Genomic DNA, 16959 nt, shown 5'->3' on the forward strand with positions numbered 1-16959 from the left:
CGCTGCCGCTGACAACCGCTGACAATAACGCCAGCAAAGCGGGACCCAAATAAATGTTGTAAACGTGACGTATTTCCGGCGGATGTAACCGGTCAGCTGCGTTGTAGTACAAGGCTTCCTGGTTCTTAAATGAAACCGACGTCTTTTCTCCAATACATTGCCACAAACTTCAAAATCCTGTCCTCGTACATTTCAGCCGACAGGATCCGGGACCACCTCAGCTCCGAAAATGAACACGGAGAAGGACTTTTCGCCGCTGACGCCCAACGTTGTCAGAGCTCTGAATGACAAACTGTACGAGAAAAGGAAAGTAGCTGCTCTGGAAATCGAGAAACTCGTGCGGGAGTTTGTGGCTCAGAACAACTCCACTCAAATCAGGCATGTAATCCAGATTTTGGCCTCTGAGTTCGCCCTGTCCCAGCACCCCCACAGCCGAAAGGGGGGTCTCATTGGACTGGCAGCTTGCTCCATCGCCCTCGGAAAGGACTCGGGTCTGTATCTGAAGGAGCTCATAGAGCCTGTACTCACGTGTTTTAATGACTCGGACAGTCGTCTGCGCTACTATGCCTGCGAGGCCCTTTATAATATAGTCAAGGTGGCCAGGGGAGCTGTGCTGCCCCACTTCAACATGCTTTTTGATGGTCTCAGCAAGCTCGCAGCGGATCCAGACCCCAATGTGAAAAGCGGATCCGAACTCCTGGACAGACTGCTGAAAGACATAGTCACAGAAAGCAACACGTTTGACTTGGTGGCATTTGTTCCCCTGCTGAGAGAAAGAATCTACTCCAATAATCAGTACGCCAGGCAGTTCATAATTTCTTGGATCCACGTCCTGGAGTCTGTGCCCGACATCAACCTGCTGGACTACCTCCCTGAGATCCTCGATGGGCTCTTCCAGATCCTGGGAGACAACAGCAAAGAGATCCGCCGGATGTGCGAGGTGGTGCTGGGCGAGTTTCTGAAGGAGATTAAGAAGACGCCCTCCAGTGTGAAATTTGCTGAGATGGCCAACATCCTGGTCATCCACTGCCAGGTTGCGGATGAGACCAAACTCACAAACGATCTGATTCAGCTGACGGCTATGACGTGGATGAGAGAGTTCATCCAGCTGGCAGGCAGAGTGATGCTCCCCTACTCCTCTGGCATCCTAACTGCGGTGCTGCCTTGCCTGTCCTACGATGACAGAAAGAAGAACACCAAAGAAGCGGCCAGCGCCTGTAATCACAGTCTGATGAAGCTGGTGACTCCTGAGGATGATGAGGAGGAGGAGGAGGAAGAAAAAAGTGTAAGCACAGAGTCCCCGTCCAGGGAAGACGGCCAGCCCAAAACCAACACGGACGGCAACGATATGCTGAATGCATCACAAGAATCTGTTGGTTTCAGTAACATCAGTTTCTTCACTCCGGCGAGTGCTGAAAGGCATCAGGTCACTCTGGACCTGGACGGTATTGTTCAGGTGTTGGGCCGCCACCTCCACGACTCCTCCACTGGCATGATGACTCGCATCGCTGTGCTCAAGTGGCTTTATCACCTCTACATCAAGACGCCGCGCAAAATGTTCCGCCACACAGACAGCCTGTTTCCCATGCTGCTGAAAACTCTGTCTGATGAGTCCGATGAAGTGATACTGAAAGATCTGGAGGTTTTAGCCGAGATAGCGTCGTCCCCCGCCGGCCAAACGGACCAAACCTCCTCCTGCGACAGCACTGATAACAAACTGGAGCTCAAGGTGCCGGAGGGCGCAAAGACAGGCCAGCAGCATAGTGCAGGCCCCAAAGCGCTGGACTCCTCCCCCTCCACTCCCAGTATGAACTCCTATTTCTACAAGTTTATGATCAACCTGCTGAAGCGTTTCAGTCTGGAGAGGAAGCTTCTGGAGAACAGAGGGGCTTTCATCATCAGACAGTTGTGTCTGTTGCTTCACGCCGAGAACATCTTCCACTCCATGGCTGACATCTTGCTGAAGGAGGAGGACCTTAAATTCGCCTCCACCATGGTTCAGACGCTCAACACCATCCTTCTCACCTCGGCTGAGCTCTTCCAGTTGCGCAACCAGCTGAAAGACCTGCGCACTCAGGAGAGCTGTGCTTTGTTCTGCTGCCTGTATCGCTCCTGGTGCCACAACCCTGTGGCCACTGTGTCGCTCTGCTTCCTCACACAGAACTACAAGCACGCCTACGACCTCATCCAGAAGTTTGGAAATCTGGAGGTGACGGTAGACTTCCTGATGGAGGTCGACAAGCTGGTGCAGCTCGTAGAAAGCCCCATTTTTACCTACCTGCGTCTGCAGCTCCTGGACGTGGAGAACAACCCGTACCTGATCAAGGCCCTGTATGGTCTGCTGATGCTGCTGCCACAGAGCCAGGCTTTCCAGCTGCTCTCTCACCGCTTGAGGTGTGTGCCCAACCCAGACCTCATGAGGACCGTGGATGAATCCAAATATATGGACTCGAAACGGCAAGTGGCCTCCAAACGGGCCTCCAACACTCAGATGGATTACCACGAGCTGCTCCAGCATTTCGACCACGTCCAGAGCAAACACCTGGAGGTCCGACACCAGCGCTCTGGACGTGCCTCTGACCACCTCGACAGGAAGCTGGTGTGAAGACATTGTGCCATAGTGACCTCTTGTTATTGAGGACAGTGGGAAGAGAGTCAAAGAAAAATGTCAAGGACTGGAATAATGATATCGTTGTAATGGAGAAGATTCTAAAATGTTATATAAGCCAAAAGTATTAAATGGTTATGATTTTTTTTTTAAAACTCTTTTCAGAGAAACACTGGGTACACATTGTCAAAAACATCTGAAATGTTTTAGAATTAATTTTCCTGATGAGTAGAATGTCACATTGAATGAAACTGAAAATATATTATTACATTAATTTACTTCACTCTATAAAATTAATAAACAGTTACTTCTTTCAAGTGTAAATTGATTTGTAGACTGTACATTGAATCTCACATCTCATGAATAGTTGTCAATATAGCTTTTACCTGAGTTTCTATTATGTTCTGTCAGCAGATTTTTTTGCTGTTAAATAATATGTTCACAGTGTTTCAAGTGAAACTGACATGCATTTCAGAGGTAAATTAGCATGCTCGTTTCATTTAGTTTCCTCGTGAACCACTGTATTTTCAGTGTATCTTGTTGAACAGTACTACTAGAGCATGTGTTCAGTGTTGCCTTAATAAAATTAAAATAAAATAAGTAAATCTTTTGTGTAAAATAGACCCAGCTCAGATGAGATTTTACACTTTGGAAGCCATTGATGACTGAACTCACAAATTCTGGGTAGACCCAAGTTTTTACACCAGATTTATTTTGACCTTACACACCTTCAGCTTTTAATTCCTTTTATTTTCTTAAAAAGTCTTCTGCTAATATGTATGTTTTTATCTATCTTCGTGTACAGTGTCTGTCCTGCATTACTTTATTTTTTTGCTATTTTTTTGCACTTTTGTCATTCCCTTGTGAAAATCAATAAAGTGGACCATGTGATTAAAACATTCTTTGAAAAGTGATCATTTTAGACGGAATCGCCAAAATCATTTTTATGTTATTTAAAACATATGAATATTAAAAGATCACATATCTTCATATAAATACATTTTAAAGGTTGTAAAAGATAATATTTCTTGTTATTAGCCTGGTTTGAATCAGAAAACCTTCCTATGATATGCATGTGAAGCTAAGGGGAAACCTAATGTGCTGGTTTGCCCCCTCTTTGCGGCAGCACTAGATGTAGTTGCAAAGCCAAAGTACATGCTGTAAATGCAAATAGAGAATATGCATTTCAGTGCTGCTTTGAGTTTCACAGATGGAGGTCAACATTTCATGTCAGGGTGTGGATGAGTCTATGAACTGTAACAATACGCCTTTCAGCCTCCTCATTATCTCATGCCCACGCGCACACACACACACACACACACACACACACACACACACACACACACACACACAAACAAATGTAAACATAAACCCACAGAGAAAAGCAGTAAATATGGCCTTTCCCAATACATTTGATCTCAGCCATTTAGAAACTAATTTTAATTGAATAAGCTAATGACTAATATGATAACAGCTATAAATTGCATTATAAAATGATATATTCCATATATATATAAAAAAAAAAAAATACAACAATATGGTTTTAAATCAAATAAATGCACATTAAAAGGAGTATTTGTGGACTGTCCGCATGCGGCGCCATTACTAATCTAGCACGGCTGAAGCGTGTGTATGTGTATGTCGACTGTTACTATCAATGGCTTTAAACTTCTGCCCTGGCAATGGCACCGACACAAATCACATTTTCACCTTGGCATTTCAACAATACTATTACTTATTTGGGCAAGGAGTGCTGAGGGGGATTAACTCACAACAAAGCTTTCACTCACTATTATTACACAGACTGCATTTAGGCTGTGGTGTATTAAAAGGCTGTGGACACTTAAAATTAAAAATCTGTCTGTATTTCTCCAACATTTTATACTGCATTATGATAACAATTAGAACAAGACGATTTGGAAAATCTGTAATCAGAATGTCAATAATCTACAAACTGACTAAAAATGTCTCTCATTCCTGGTACATGACAGACTGGGATTCTTAACATATCATGTGTGTGACGCAAGAGTGATCATACAGTGAATTATAGGCAATAGTTGAAGCTGCACTGACCTAACAGAAGGATCATGTTCCCTATGCTTTCTCTCCACCAACACACTCTTGACCTATTTTGCTGCAATATTCATTCTCATAAACAGAATTGCAAAATGAAATACCGGATTACATTCAACAATTTACTGTTAAAAACTTAACACTGTGTACAAAACCTGCTTTTATTCAGTAAAAATAAATCAAATCAGTGTTTTCTGTTTTATACAAGAAGGGATATTTGAATATGGAAGTTGTGTCAGAGGCCCAAAGCTTAACCTGATGGTAAAAAAATGTTCCAGTGGTCACCACGTCTGTCTATTAATACCCTCACAGTCTTATTTTGGACATTGTTTCTCAGTCAACTCTTTCATTACCCTGTGACTGGTTGTTTTTGCAGGCTTCTCAGATTACTAGAGGTGATCATCACTGTAATCACAAGACCATCTTGAGTGCAGATATCCCTTTATCATCTTACTCCCTTCTGTTTCTGTTATTTGCGCAAATCTGCACAGATACAATCTCTTGAAGTGAAATTAGTTTTATTGAGGCGCGGTGTTTATTTGAGAACGTGCAACGTGCACGCTCAACTCTACACAACATAACATGGGATATGCCTTTGGGAGCTGAGGTATTAACACTTATTGCTGAGGTTAAGAGGACGCAGCCTTCATGGGAGATGAAGGAGGGGCTTCAGATCCTGCCTCATCATCAAAGCTCTGTGAGGAAGGATGGCCAGCAGACGGGCTCATTGTGAGGAAGACCTCTCCTGTCCAATTTGTGGACACATACTCAGTCAGCCAGTGGTGCTGACTTGCAGACATAGATTCTGCAAAGCCTGTTTGAAAGACAGCTGGGAAACACAAGGCTGTAGGGATTCACACTACTGCCCTCTGTGCTGGCGCCGTTCCTCCATGGATCAAATAGTGGTGAGCACTGTGCTGCAGAAGGCCTGTGAATCCTTCAAGGAGGACAGGAGCCAGAATGACCCAGAGGCTTGTAAAGAGCACGGAGAAAAGCTCACACTCTTCTGTGTGGAGGACTTGGAGCCGATATGTGGTGTGTGTGGGAAAGCAGCTGCACACACCGGCCACAAGCTCTATCCTATTGGGGAAGGTGCTCATGACTGTAAGGTAGGCACATTAAGGTCACAGGCTGGTCCCACCAGCGTTTTACACAAGTGGCACATTTTCATTATTTGAACTGCAGATCTTAAAGATGAGCTGCTTGTTGCATTATTTCCCAACAAGAATTGCAGCTGGAATGATTGATGGTTTAAAGTTTGTTGAAATATCGGTCACGTTGTTTTAACCGTGAAATACATGACTGTCTTCACTGACTAGAATCTAAGGTCAATCACAATAAGGGTGAGCCTTTAGAAATAAAATGTGAAGAGGATTTCCTCAATTTGAAACTCAACATAATTGATAAGTTTGACCAGTTAGTGTGCAAATTTCCAAATTAAAAATGCCATTCACATTAAATAGTACATGCACATTATTTTAATTTACAGTTTGCCAGCATGTACAATTTTTTTAAATGTGTTTTTCATTGGTTTAGATTTGAGTTTTCTCCTTACTAAGCCCGACATACTTGTCCAGTATATCTTTTTTTGGCAGAGTTCATTAACATTTCTAATAATAGATTCATATATTTGGTTTGCTGTTGCTACTGGGGTCCAGAAAGGTCTGAAACTTGACTCCCACAAGGTTTCTGTGACGCTACATTCATTCACACCTGCCCTCCACTGTTTGCCTTCTCCAGAAACCAAGAAAACGTACTTAGTACTGATCTGAAAAGGATCAATCGGTTGCTATATTGTGTCCCTGTCGGGACTCTAAGCTGCATGAGCTAAATTTTGCTTGTGTTATCGATACTTTTCCGTAAATTTGTCGCTTTAATTTCACGCAGCCGTATTGCCCAGCTATGCATTTGCATGGAATGCTGCCATGGACGAGTATGCGGCAGCTGAAAGCCCCAAATTGTGCTGACAGCTCGGCCACCTGCCAGACTGACCTAGTTTTTAAGAGTTGATGACCTGTCACTGACTTTGTAGGAGGAACTGAAGAGTGCTCTCTTGCCTTTGAAAGAGAAGTTGCAAATGTACAAGAAAGCGAAAATGGTCTGTGAGGAAATGGCAGAACATGTCAAGGTACTGTCATCCCCGTCGGTGCCAAATGTTACTTTGTACATAGACGAAAGAGTTAAGGTGTGGAGGCAGTGATTACCATCAGTAATATCTTTTTCCAGAACCAAGCCGAACATACTGAAACACAGATCAAAGAGGAATTTGAGGTCCTTCACCATTTCCTGAAAAAGCAGGAGGCTGATCGACTTTCTTCTCTGAAGACTGAGGAGGATGAGAAGAATGTGATGATTAACCAGAGGATTGAGGAGATGAGCGATGAAGTGGCGACGCTTTCCAACACCATCAGATTAATGGAACAGGAGATGACAATTAAAGATATCCCATTTCTTAAGGTAGATAAGACAATTAGAAAAGCACAAGTTGAATTTAAGCAGAATTATACATTCATATCGTATGCTATTCATTTGGTGATTTTTGTCCTCTTCAATTCTGTTTTTAGAATTACAAGGAAACAATAAGGAGGTGAGTGTCATTACAACAACTTGTAAAAGAACTTTACAGACACAAGTTTCAACAACTAACTTCTGAAGTATCTTTTCAGGACCTGGCGACGTTCCGTTGATCCACAAATGATTTCTGGTGCTCTGATTGATGTGGCCAAGCACTTGGGCGCTCTGAAATATAAAGTGTGGGAGAAGATGAAGAGTGTAGTTAAATTCAGTGAGTTTCTCATCATAATTAGTCATGTCTTACGCTACACGTTTCCTATTTCATAAATGACTTCCGTTTTGTTTTTACTTTCAAGATCCGGTGATTCTGGATCCCAACACAGCCGCTAGCTGCTTCATCCTCTCTGAGGATCTCAGTGTTGTGCAGAACTCTACCCAGATTTTCAAGCTGCCGAACAACCCAGAACGTTTTGACATCAGTGCAGAGTTGCTGGCTGCTGAGGGTTATTCCTCCGGACGCAACAGCTGGGATGTGGAGGTGAAGGACAACACCTACTGGGTGGTGGGGGTAGCCAGCGAGTCCATTAACAGGAAGGGGAAGCACGTGCTGACTCCAGCAGAGGGATTCTGGACTATAAGGTTTCGTAATGGAGAGCACAAGGCCTGCACAGCACCATGGGAGCAGCTAAACATGACGAAGAAGCCGGAAGTGATACGAGTGGTTTTAGACATGGACCGAGGCAAGGTGACCTTTTACGACCCTGGAGAGAGGACACCTCTCTACACCTTCACAGACATCATCAGCCCCAAAGTCTTCCCCTACTTTTGCACTGCTTGCAAAGAGCATGCGCTGAAAATCCTGCCCACAAGGATATCTTTGTCAACGGACCATTAATCAACCTTGAAGACAGATTTCCAATATTTTTGTCCAAAATTTGACAAACAAAAGACACGAAGGTTTTCTGAAGCTCGTGAAGATTTGATCTGTTTTTCGTTTGTAAGATCGTGGACATGCATGGTGAAGTTCCAGCAGGACGTTACCATGACATTTTTAAAATCACCTCTGAAGTGTTTTTAATGAACGACAGGAAACAAACCCGTTTTCAAACATTTAATTTGAGTTACAACGAAAACGAATGTAATCTGGGAAATTAGGGATTGTAAATGTCTTCACAACACCTGTAGATTACTACACTGATAAGAGTTGTTACATAAAACAAGTCATTGTGTGTGTGACTCAGCTTTGCATGACACAGAATCACTACTGTGATTTCCACATTTATTCGAGTTCCTTAATCCATGAAAAGAATTTAAAAAAAATTAAGCAGATCTGCAGTTTCGTAAAAGGCACATACAGTAAAAGTGTTTGTGCATTTGCAAACCTGTGTCTGTTCAGAGGTTTAAACCTGACAAGTGGGATTAGTTTTTCATTGCATTAAAAACTTGAAAGATTCTATGGTTAGTGTTTGAACTAGTAGCCACATGCACTGCATGTTGGAAGTCTGGTCTCTCAAGCCTCATTTAAACACACAGCAGTAACATAATTGTATTGTTTAAACCTACACAGAATTAACCTCACAGCATATTTCGTTAATGGGTACATACCCTTTAACAAAGTCTGACTTCATACTACCGTCTCTGTGCTAACCACGATATTGTAGCGTGTATCCTGTTCCAAACAGGTGGCAGTTATCCACCCTTGTGTGCGGTGATGCTCAAAGGCTTTATGAGGTGCTCCTTGAACAATTAAATAGATAGAAGCTATTAAAAGAGAATAAATGCCCTCACATCAGGTTCTGGTGTGTTACTTAAACAATGTTAAAATCATCATCTGTAACAGTACTCTGTCTATGCAAGTAGTCCTCTCAACTCTGTTCCCTGAAGGGTTAAAAACCAGCCGGTGGCGAACCACCAGGAATCGCTGATGCACACAGCGCCGTATGCATACGTTTCTCTCTCTCTCTCGCTCTCTCTGTCAACAGCATCTGTGTAACCGAGAGAATCTGACCGCCCTGCTGACGCCGGCACGTCATAGAGACATTCTTCCCTCCTCTATGGCATTGTAGAGCTCCTCGTCCATGGCGTCGTAACGTGCAGCTCTCGTGTTTAAAAAGTAGATCTGGTCAGTTGTGAGTCGTGGGTCGTATCCTTCCCTCTGCAGCCTGGTTTTCTGGATTTTAAATGTGCCTATACGGGAGTGTTGAGAGACGTCGAGTAGATTAATATTTATCGACATGAAATCATTAGTGAGTTTTTTTTTTTTTTTTTAAGATAAGGACCGGGAGAGTTTACCTGTGGTGTCTACTTGTGGGGAGATTCGCAGGAACACGGGGCGAGCGTAAGAAGGAAGAGCTCGCTGGATATTCTGCAAGAAACTGTTGCACTCGAAACCCCCTGTAGTGTCTGCGATGGCAGCCATGCCCGCCTTACCTTCCAAACCTGAAAAACGGAGATACGTGCTTATGGTAGCGAGCACAGTCAAAAGCAATGAGACTAAAGGGAAATAACAGTTGCTTTCTAAATGTGAAGCTAAAGCCAGTTTAAGCACACAGAGTTAACCATCACCTGGCACTACGACACCATACACAGCCACATCAGTCTGACCCAGAAGACCGCTCAGTATGCCCTCCACCTCGGTGGTGGAGACATTTTCCCCACGCCAGCGGAAGGTGTCCCCACTGCGGTCGCGGAAGTACATGTAGCCCAGGTCATCCATCACCAGCACGTCACCTTGGGTAGCCGGAAGACAAAGTGACTTCTAGCTGTGCACGACGAAGGAGCACTGGCTAAATAAGTTTGGCACTCCAAACTGCAAGCTCGAAATAGAAATGATTGGTAACCTGATAAATATACAGAATCGTTTTTCTTGAAGACGTTGTGCGCTATCTTCTTCTTTGTAGCATCCTGGTTTGCATAGCCGTCAAAACGCCGTAACGGGTCTTGCTGGTTGATACGACCCACCAGAAGCCCCGGCTCCCCTGCGAGGCATCGAGGAGTTTAATTGTGTTCTCGCGGAGGATCAGTGTCGTTAAAAGTTACAAACTACATTAAACAAAGTCATTATTGTAATACAGATATTCATTACCAGGTTGGCAAGGCATACAGAGGCCCCGGCTGTCCCGAACAAGCTCCATGGTGTCCTCGTCGACCCTCACCAGACAGATGGGGTACACGTTGGGGAGAATGCGACTGTTGAATCCACAGGCTCCCACCTGGCAGGACAGAACGAGCTAAACTCCGATCCAACTCACATTTTTGTCAGCGAAGACACGCGTTACACTTTGACTGCTGACCTTGCCATCCATGTTGGCGATGCTGCAGTTGCACTCAGTGGCTCCGTAGAACTCGCCGATCTGCGCCACCTCGAAACGCTCCATGAAGGCTTCCCAAACACTGGGGCGCAATCCGTTTCCCACTGCCAGACGAACTTTGTGGCCCTTCTCAGACGGCCGCACCGGCTGAGACAGGAGGTAGCGGCAGATTTCCCCAATATACTGCACCACCTACGGGGGCCAAAAAAAAAATAATATCTTGCTAGGGTTTCAATACTTGTTCAAAATGGAATGTTTTATGGTTGTTGATTTAATCAAATATGGAACTTCTGAATATTTTCCAAGCGTAAGCTCTTACAGTGCAGTTGTACTTAATGCAATCTTCCCAGAAGCGGCTGGCGGAGAACTTCCTCTTCACTACTACAGTGAGGCCGTGGAGCAGACATTGACCAACTCCAATAATATTACCTGACGAGAAGGGAAAGGGCACACTTTAGGACAATCAAACCTAGAGGGTAAAACTGTGTTCATCAAAAGCTGGAGACACGCAAGCACATACCTGCTGAGTGATACAGAGGCAGGCAGTCATACACAACGTCATCGGGGCGCATGCGAAAGGCATAAAACCCAAAAGCAGCAATTCTGTAGTAGCTGTCACAGCAAAAGAGGAGAGATTCTCAGACATCTGTCATTAGCTTTGCAGCGACTGTAACAACTCAGGAGATAGACGCTTTTGTTGTGAGTGGTTGTTCAAGAAAACGTACCGGCTGTGCACCACAATGGCAGCCTTGGGCAGTCCTGTGGTCCCCGAGGTGTAAATGTAAAATAGGCGGTCTGCAGAAGAGAATACAAAAAAGCATTACAGCTGCACACTGCAGCTTTATTGCCGGAAAGCCATTCAAGATTCCGAAGGACAGAACAGAAAATATTTGTGATTGTATTTCTGAACAATACAGACCTCTCGTATCTCAAGCTCGCACCTTTAATGCTGACTTACATGTTGATTCATCTAAGAAAGATTTACCACTGGTCTAGGATACGATTTATCTTCCAGACAGTGCACATCTCAACACGTCAGCCATATCTACTGCAGACAGCTCTCTGGAGAAAAATATCTGTCTCAAATTCAGGATGATTCATATTTCTTATAACTATTTCCCTTATCAGGCTTGAGTTATGTAATTACTGGGAAGCAATTTCAGTTTAGAAACTAGACAGTGGAGGGCGAAAAATGTATTATTGTGGGATGTATGCTTTGGGAATTCAGAATTGACCACAGCTAAACACAGTGTTTGAAGAAGTTTTTTTTTTTTTTTTTTTTTTATAGCAGAGCTACTCAAAGATTCAAGATCAACAGAGTTAGAGGTCAGTGGGAGATATGGTACTCACCATTCATGCCTTTCGGGGGAACACAAGGTGAAGGGGAATGTCTAGATGCAGTGGCTAAAATTGGGTCCAGAGGTTGAGCATCCAGACTGGCCAGATGTTCTTCACTGATGTCTCCTGTACAAAACCGCACCATGGACTGGCTGATGGCGGAATTGACCTCCGACATGGCTGACATTGAGAAAGAGGAGCAAGAGTTAAGATGGGAAGAGAGGGCATCAGTCATGTTAGTTAAAGCTCTCTGGATTGAATAAGAACATACTATACATACATATCTAAAACTTTGTAAGAAAAACAAAATCAAATATTTGCTGCATAAAAAAAAAATTACTGTTTTTGGAAGATCAAACTAATTATCATTTTTATTTCTAAACTATAACGTCTATAAAACTGCTAAAAAAAAAACCCACTTCCACACTGAATTCATATAGTGGCTACAACAACAAAGGAGTTCAGTGTTTGTGTTGTCACCGAAACGCTCCATTACTTACTTCACAAAAAGTTGTTATAGAAAGAATTTGAGTGGTATTGTGATCACAAGCAAGTCCTGAGCACATAACATGTAGGAGACACAGTCATTAACGCAGTCTACGTTCTACACAGACTGAATATTAACATTGTTGATGTTACAGATCAAATGTTAATTAACGCAACATTTGTGGCTGAGGCTGGTCAGTATTTAGGCCGTAAGGACAATGAAATCACGTGTCTTGTAAAAAAATTTGCTGAAGAAGATCCGAGATATAATCCTGCAATACAGATTACACAGAATTAAAAGCAAATGTCTTGATCAGCCATCCCGACTGTGTTTAACACATTCTTACCCTCAGCAAGCTCAGCTCCGAACACAATGGCCCGTGACGCTGACACCCCAATACAGTGCAGAAGGGGATCACAGCGGAGGCTGAAGTTGATCAGTGCAGCTTCCACCCCCACCTTGGCCAAACCCAGCCAGAGCGCCACCTGCAGCGGCCTACTTTCCATGAAGAGGGCCACCACATCCCCGGAGACCCATCCTTGACCTCTAGCCCAGTGGGCCACTGCGTTGGAGAGCTCGTCCAGCTGGGTAAAGGTCCACGTTTCCCCCGTGGCCTCATAGATCAGTGCTTGTTTATTTGGGTGGTGTTTCACTGTCTGGGCGAAAATGGAAGGAATATTGCTTCCACTGCGAATGTAACGCCATAAAGCCATCTTGACTCTCAACAGCACATACAGGCCACTGGTTGAGTATGGTGGGGAGAGAAAGAAAAGAGCTCTAAGTACAAAAAAAAACAAAACAACAAAAAAAATGTAAACCAACAAGTATCACAACTATATTTGGAGGCGTTGAACTCACGTGATGTCTCTCTTGGCAGTGCGTGCTGCGATGTAGAAGTACTTCCAGCTCCTAGTGCCCAGATATACCCCAAGGCCTGCTGCCAGGCTCCAGGACCAGGACACACCGAAGAGACGCAACAGTCCCACGGACCCCAGAGAAGCTGAGACACTTGCCGCATTGTGCATTCTTGTCACGGGGGGGGGGGAGGGGGAGTAAAAGGGAGAAAGATGGGTTTCAACGCGGGGGTCCGCAAAGTAAGGCAGTGCAGGCTGGTACGCACAAGTAAACACGCAGGGAACTTTTTTTTTTTTGGAAACACGTTAAAGCCCTCACGTTGTCACGGGGGAGGAAATTCAGCTCGCACATACGCAGTGGACATAAACAGACGCCCCCCTCCAGCTCACGCAAACTCTCACTGCTGACTCGCATAGTATATTTCGCTCTCAACTTACCTACGAGTCAATAGACTGAAGCGATGTCACCTTTCACCCGATAATCCCGCCGCCCGGCACAATGCGTTACTTCCCGGTTACTTTCGCGGAAACGAGCGTGAATTAAAAATCGTCCTCCGGCTGTCCAGAGCGTCGAGAAGAGCGACAATGTGGCGTTTTCAAGAGGAAACCAGTAGTTTTGAAGTGTTCCAGCAGTTTTACTGCTCGACTGCGCGGTTGTTGTTTTTTTTTTTTTTTCAAGTAGTTGACAATTCACATTCAAACTACATTTGGAAATATGTCAAACGTACGTCGGCGAGTCCGGCAGGGTGGCACCTACGAGGGAGAATGTACAATTTGCGAACTAGAGGCAGAACTGATAGAAATCTGGATGACAGCAGTGACATGCAGAGAGAACCGGGCTATTTTCTGTACTCCATGTTGAATAGAGTCACTGCGACAGAAGCACCGCCCACAACGGGTGTGACGCTCCTGCAGCAGCTCAGCTATTGGTCGACCTCTGAGCTTGTCAAGCGGTTCTCAATTTGGATTGGACATAAATTAAATCCGCCAATGTTGCCCAACCACCAGATTTGCAGGTGGCCGCTATTGATGACAAAACCGACACAGACTACTAACTAAATGTTGTGGAATGTTGTGAAAGTCTTCTTCCATCTCTTAATCACTTGTGAAATATGGACTATATCAGCTCTATTTTGAAATTGATGGACTGAAATGTTTTTGTTCTTTCAGCTTTCACAACGCACATGAAATAAATTATTATTTTTTCAGTCTATAAAAAAAAAAAGTCCATGAACATGTTCATTGCAGATTGAAGGCCTGTCTGCTTGTGTCTGCACAGAAGCTGTTTGCTGCCACTGTGGCTCTCCGTCTATTGAGACCACAGCAAACTCTGAAAAGCACTGTCCTCCTGAGTAAGATGTAAACCCAAGGGTCTAAGATCTGATTCCAGGAGGCCATGCGCAAGCCCAAAAGAATGAAGTCATCTTTCATATGAGCTGAGGCTCTGGGGCTTTGGTTGAGCTGCATCATAAGAGTGTGGATCTGTAATGTAAGAGAAACATAATCACTCATAAGATGTGGCTGATACTTTATCTACTAATCTGATGTTCCTAAAACACAACTGACCACTAAAATATTTTTAGAAAAAAATTCTTCGCAGTAAAAGAGTAGTACTCACAAGAAAGGGGCCCCAGCAGACACAGGAAACCACAGTAATGGTAGCCAGTTGCACCATCATTTCCATATCCAACAAACTGAACAAAGAGGAAGAAGATGCAGATGATGCTTGACGAGCACAACGAGCTGTAGCTTTTTTATAAACATTGTGAGACTTCATTCTGGTCTGCAGCAACGCAACACCACTCAGGATGTTGCAGAGCAGGGAAAGAGCGAGTAAAGTAAGGCCAAGGCATGAAAAGGCCATAGACAGATTAATGTCAGCTGAAGACTGCGGGTCACGGATAGACAAGAAACACCACGTGCCTGGTGGCTGGGTGGTATATGTCCCCACAGCAAATAAAGGTAGAACTGCCAGCACAAGTGCAACAGAGGAAATGAATAACACAACTTGCTGCGCGTGAGCCACTGTAATCATAGAAGCATGGAAAAAGGGCTGAGTGATGGCAACACAGCGCTCTACTGCCATGGCACAACCCAACAGCAAAGGGCATAAGCCAAAAAACACCATACTTGCTCCAAAGATTTGACAGACTTTCCCGGTGGGTTTTATGGCCTGTGTTTTATACCTCAGATCTGTGTGCAGATACAATGCAAAGGCTCCTGGGATGACGTGACCTCCCAGGTCAGCCAAAAGCAAAGCCACTGTTAGAAATAGAAACGGTGTTTTGGATTGGCGGCGGAATCTGACACGGGACTTAACCAGGATGCCGAGAGCAATGAGGTTGGAGATGGCGCCAAATATCATTGTGAAGCAGGACATGCCAAGGCTTGACAGTTGGAGAGGTGGCGAGGTGATATTGTTCATCCAGGGACTCAATTGATCAGAGGAGTTGATCTTCAGGTTCTGGTGGAGGACGGGTTGTGCAGAGGAGTTAGGAAATAAAGTCATGAGTAAAGAAGTTGTCATCATCTTCAGTGTCATCTACAGAGAATTACAGACAATGTTTACAAACGTGCATTAGTTCACATCCACTGAGTCATAACTTTTAACTGATGTTTTTATGTTTTGAAACCTGTTCTGCCGTCAGAAAGATTTCTCACGTAACTTATAGACACCAGAAAAACAGGAAAGACTTGGGAGTTGTAATGCTGTCAGTTTGACCAATCACAAGAGAGCTGCGGTGTTGTCATCAATAACGTTTCTATTTCCTTTTTGAGGTCACACAAGGACTTGTATGTGAGTGTGAGCAACACTTTGGATTTTACAACCATTTTACAGACCTTTTTTTTTTTCAGGTAAAAAAAACATTTTTTTAAATCAAGATATTTTTGTCCTATTTTTAGATACATACAATTATCTGACTTACATAACCTGCTGTTGCAGTATCTCTAGTTTGATTTGATTCATGCTAACATGTTAAAACAGGTGGCTACAGTATATAATGGCTGCTTTGGGTGGGGGTGGTTGTAACAGTTCATTAAAATATTACAACTATCTTCTTATGATGACTCAAAATTATCCCAGGGGTAGTCATATACATTTGCCACAACTGTGACAGTGATTGATCCGTCATGTCACATATGCAGGAAAACTGCCCACACACAAACACACACTCACACAAAAACACACAGCAATTGTTTGTGTGCGAAATTTAAAGTTGTACAAGAAATAGGAGTTTTTTTTGTCACTTGAAATTTTTCACTTCATTCAAAACACTTTGTTGTTCATTCTTCAACAAAGGTCTTGCATAAATTGGAAATATGGATCTAAATTGAACAAATTTCCTCTCATTTTTTCATCTATCACCAGCTACGGTTACAAAACACCCCATGTAGTGGGGCAAGAGAACTCTTTGTATTTGACATTAACTCACATAGTCTGTGATTGTGTAGCACAAGTTCAAGTGAGTTTTATTTGTAGCAGACAAATAGGAGTGCTGTGTATCCAAGTTTGAGAGATCTAGCATGACAACCACTGACGTCCTGATGCTCAAACAAACAGTGTTACCATCATCCCGGGTCTTCCTACATGCTTCACTGGGCAGCTCTAAGGCTGCCCAGTGAAGCATGTGGGCACACCACTCCTTGTGTGACCTCAGTGAGGAACAAGTGGTCTGACAGGGACACTTTGGATTTAAACCACAATTAGAAGAGCCACTTCTGCCGAGGAAACAATGAGGAGTGGATGAAACCCTGATACAGTATTTTTATGCA

At 43.8% G+C, this 16959-nt stretch overlaps 4 protein-coding genes across 5 annotated transcripts in view; 2 read left to right on the top strand and 2 right to left on the bottom strand.

Annotated features, from left to right (window-relative positions):
- LOC138197894 (myosin heavy chain, fast skeletal muscle-like) overlaps positions 1-8803 on the top strand; it is a 185916-nt gene extending 177113 nt beyond the window's left edge. The window contains exons 36-39 of the mRNA XM_069148908.1: positions 7007-7138; positions 7246-7268; positions 7348-7466; positions 7552-8803. Coding sequence (XP_069005009.1) covers positions 7007-7138; positions 7246-7268; positions 7348-7466; positions 7552-8090 — 813 coding nt within the window. The 3' untranslated portion in view covers positions 8091-8803. The remainder of the gene's footprint in view (positions 1-7006; positions 7139-7245; positions 7269-7347; positions 7467-7551) is intronic.
- On the top strand, positions 13-3499 carry vac14 (vac14 homolog (S. cerevisiae)). The gene has a single exon (XM_069148891.1). It carries the CDS (start codon positions 230-232, stop codon positions 2603-2605), a length of 2376 nt encoding a protein of 791 aa, XP_069004992.1. The 5' UTR covers positions 13-229; the 3' UTR covers positions 2606-3499.
- On the bottom strand, positions 8293-14044 carry slc27a1a (solute carrier family 27 member 1a). Of its 2 annotated transcripts, XM_069148906.1 has the most exons (13): positions 13624-14043; positions 13190-13357; positions 12678-13072; positions 11857-12024; positions 11232-11301; positions 11027-11118; positions 10826-10935; positions 10489-10698; positions 10281-10407; positions 10036-10173; positions 9761-9925; positions 9488-9634; positions 8293-9382 (listed from the first exon to the last, which is right to left on the bottom strand). In XM_069148906.1, exons 2-13 carry the CDS (start codon positions 13354-13356, stop codon positions 9225-9227), a joined length of 1947 nt encoding a protein of 648 aa, XP_069005007.1. In that variant the 5' UTR covers position 13357; positions 13624-14043; the 3' UTR covers positions 8293-9224. The 2 variants fall into 2 exon arrangements, with proteins under 2 accessions (XP_069005007.1, XP_069005008.1); XM_069148907.1 differs by having other exon boundaries at positions 13190-14044.
- ptger1c (prostaglandin E receptor 1c (subtype EP1)) lies at positions 13808-15694 on the bottom strand. The gene is made up of 2 exons (XM_069148568.1): positions 14804-15694; positions 13808-14667 (listed from the first exon to the last, which is right to left on the bottom strand). Exons 1-2 carry the CDS (start codon positions 15692-15694, stop codon positions 14425-14427), a joined length of 1134 nt encoding a protein of 377 aa, XP_069004669.1. The 3' UTR covers positions 13808-14424.
- Positions 15695-16959: the final 1265 nt, after the last annotated feature.

This window comes from Embiotoca jacksoni, unplaced genomic scaffold (genome assembly GCF_022577435.1).
Source record: "Embiotoca jacksoni isolate LCO1_2020_lvr unplaced genomic scaffold, fEmbJac1.0.p SCAF_15, whole genome shotgun sequence".
NCBI lineage: Eukaryota > Metazoa > Chordata > Actinopteri > Embiotocidae > Embiotoca > Embiotoca jacksoni.

Bases quoted from the DNA above. Each gene is read 5' to 3' on its own strand.
- ptger1c (XM_069148568.1), bottom strand. From the start codon at position 15,694: ATGACTTTATTTCCTAACTCCTCTGCACAACCCGTCCTCCACCAGAAC. The intron at 14,668-14,803 runs GTGAGTACTACT...CTTACATTACAG, and splicing joins TCTGCTGGGGCCCCTTTCTT to ATCCACACTCTTATGATGCA.
- vac14 (XM_069148891.1), top strand. From the start codon at position 230: ATGAACACGGAGAAGGACTTTTCGCCGCTGACGCCCAACGTTGTCAGA.
- slc27a1a (XM_069148907.1), bottom strand. From the start codon at position 13,356: ATGCACAATGCGGCAAGTGTCTCAGCTTCTCTGGGGTCCGTGGGACTG. The intron at 10,408-10,488 runs GTCAGCAGTCAA...CTGTCCTGCCAG, and splicing joins TCGCCAACATGGATGGCAAG to GTGGGAGCCTGTGGATTCAA. The intron at 9,383-9,487 runs GTAAACTCTCCC...ACTCCCGTATAG, and splicing joins CCCACAAGTAGACACCACAG to GCACATTTAAAATCCAGAAA.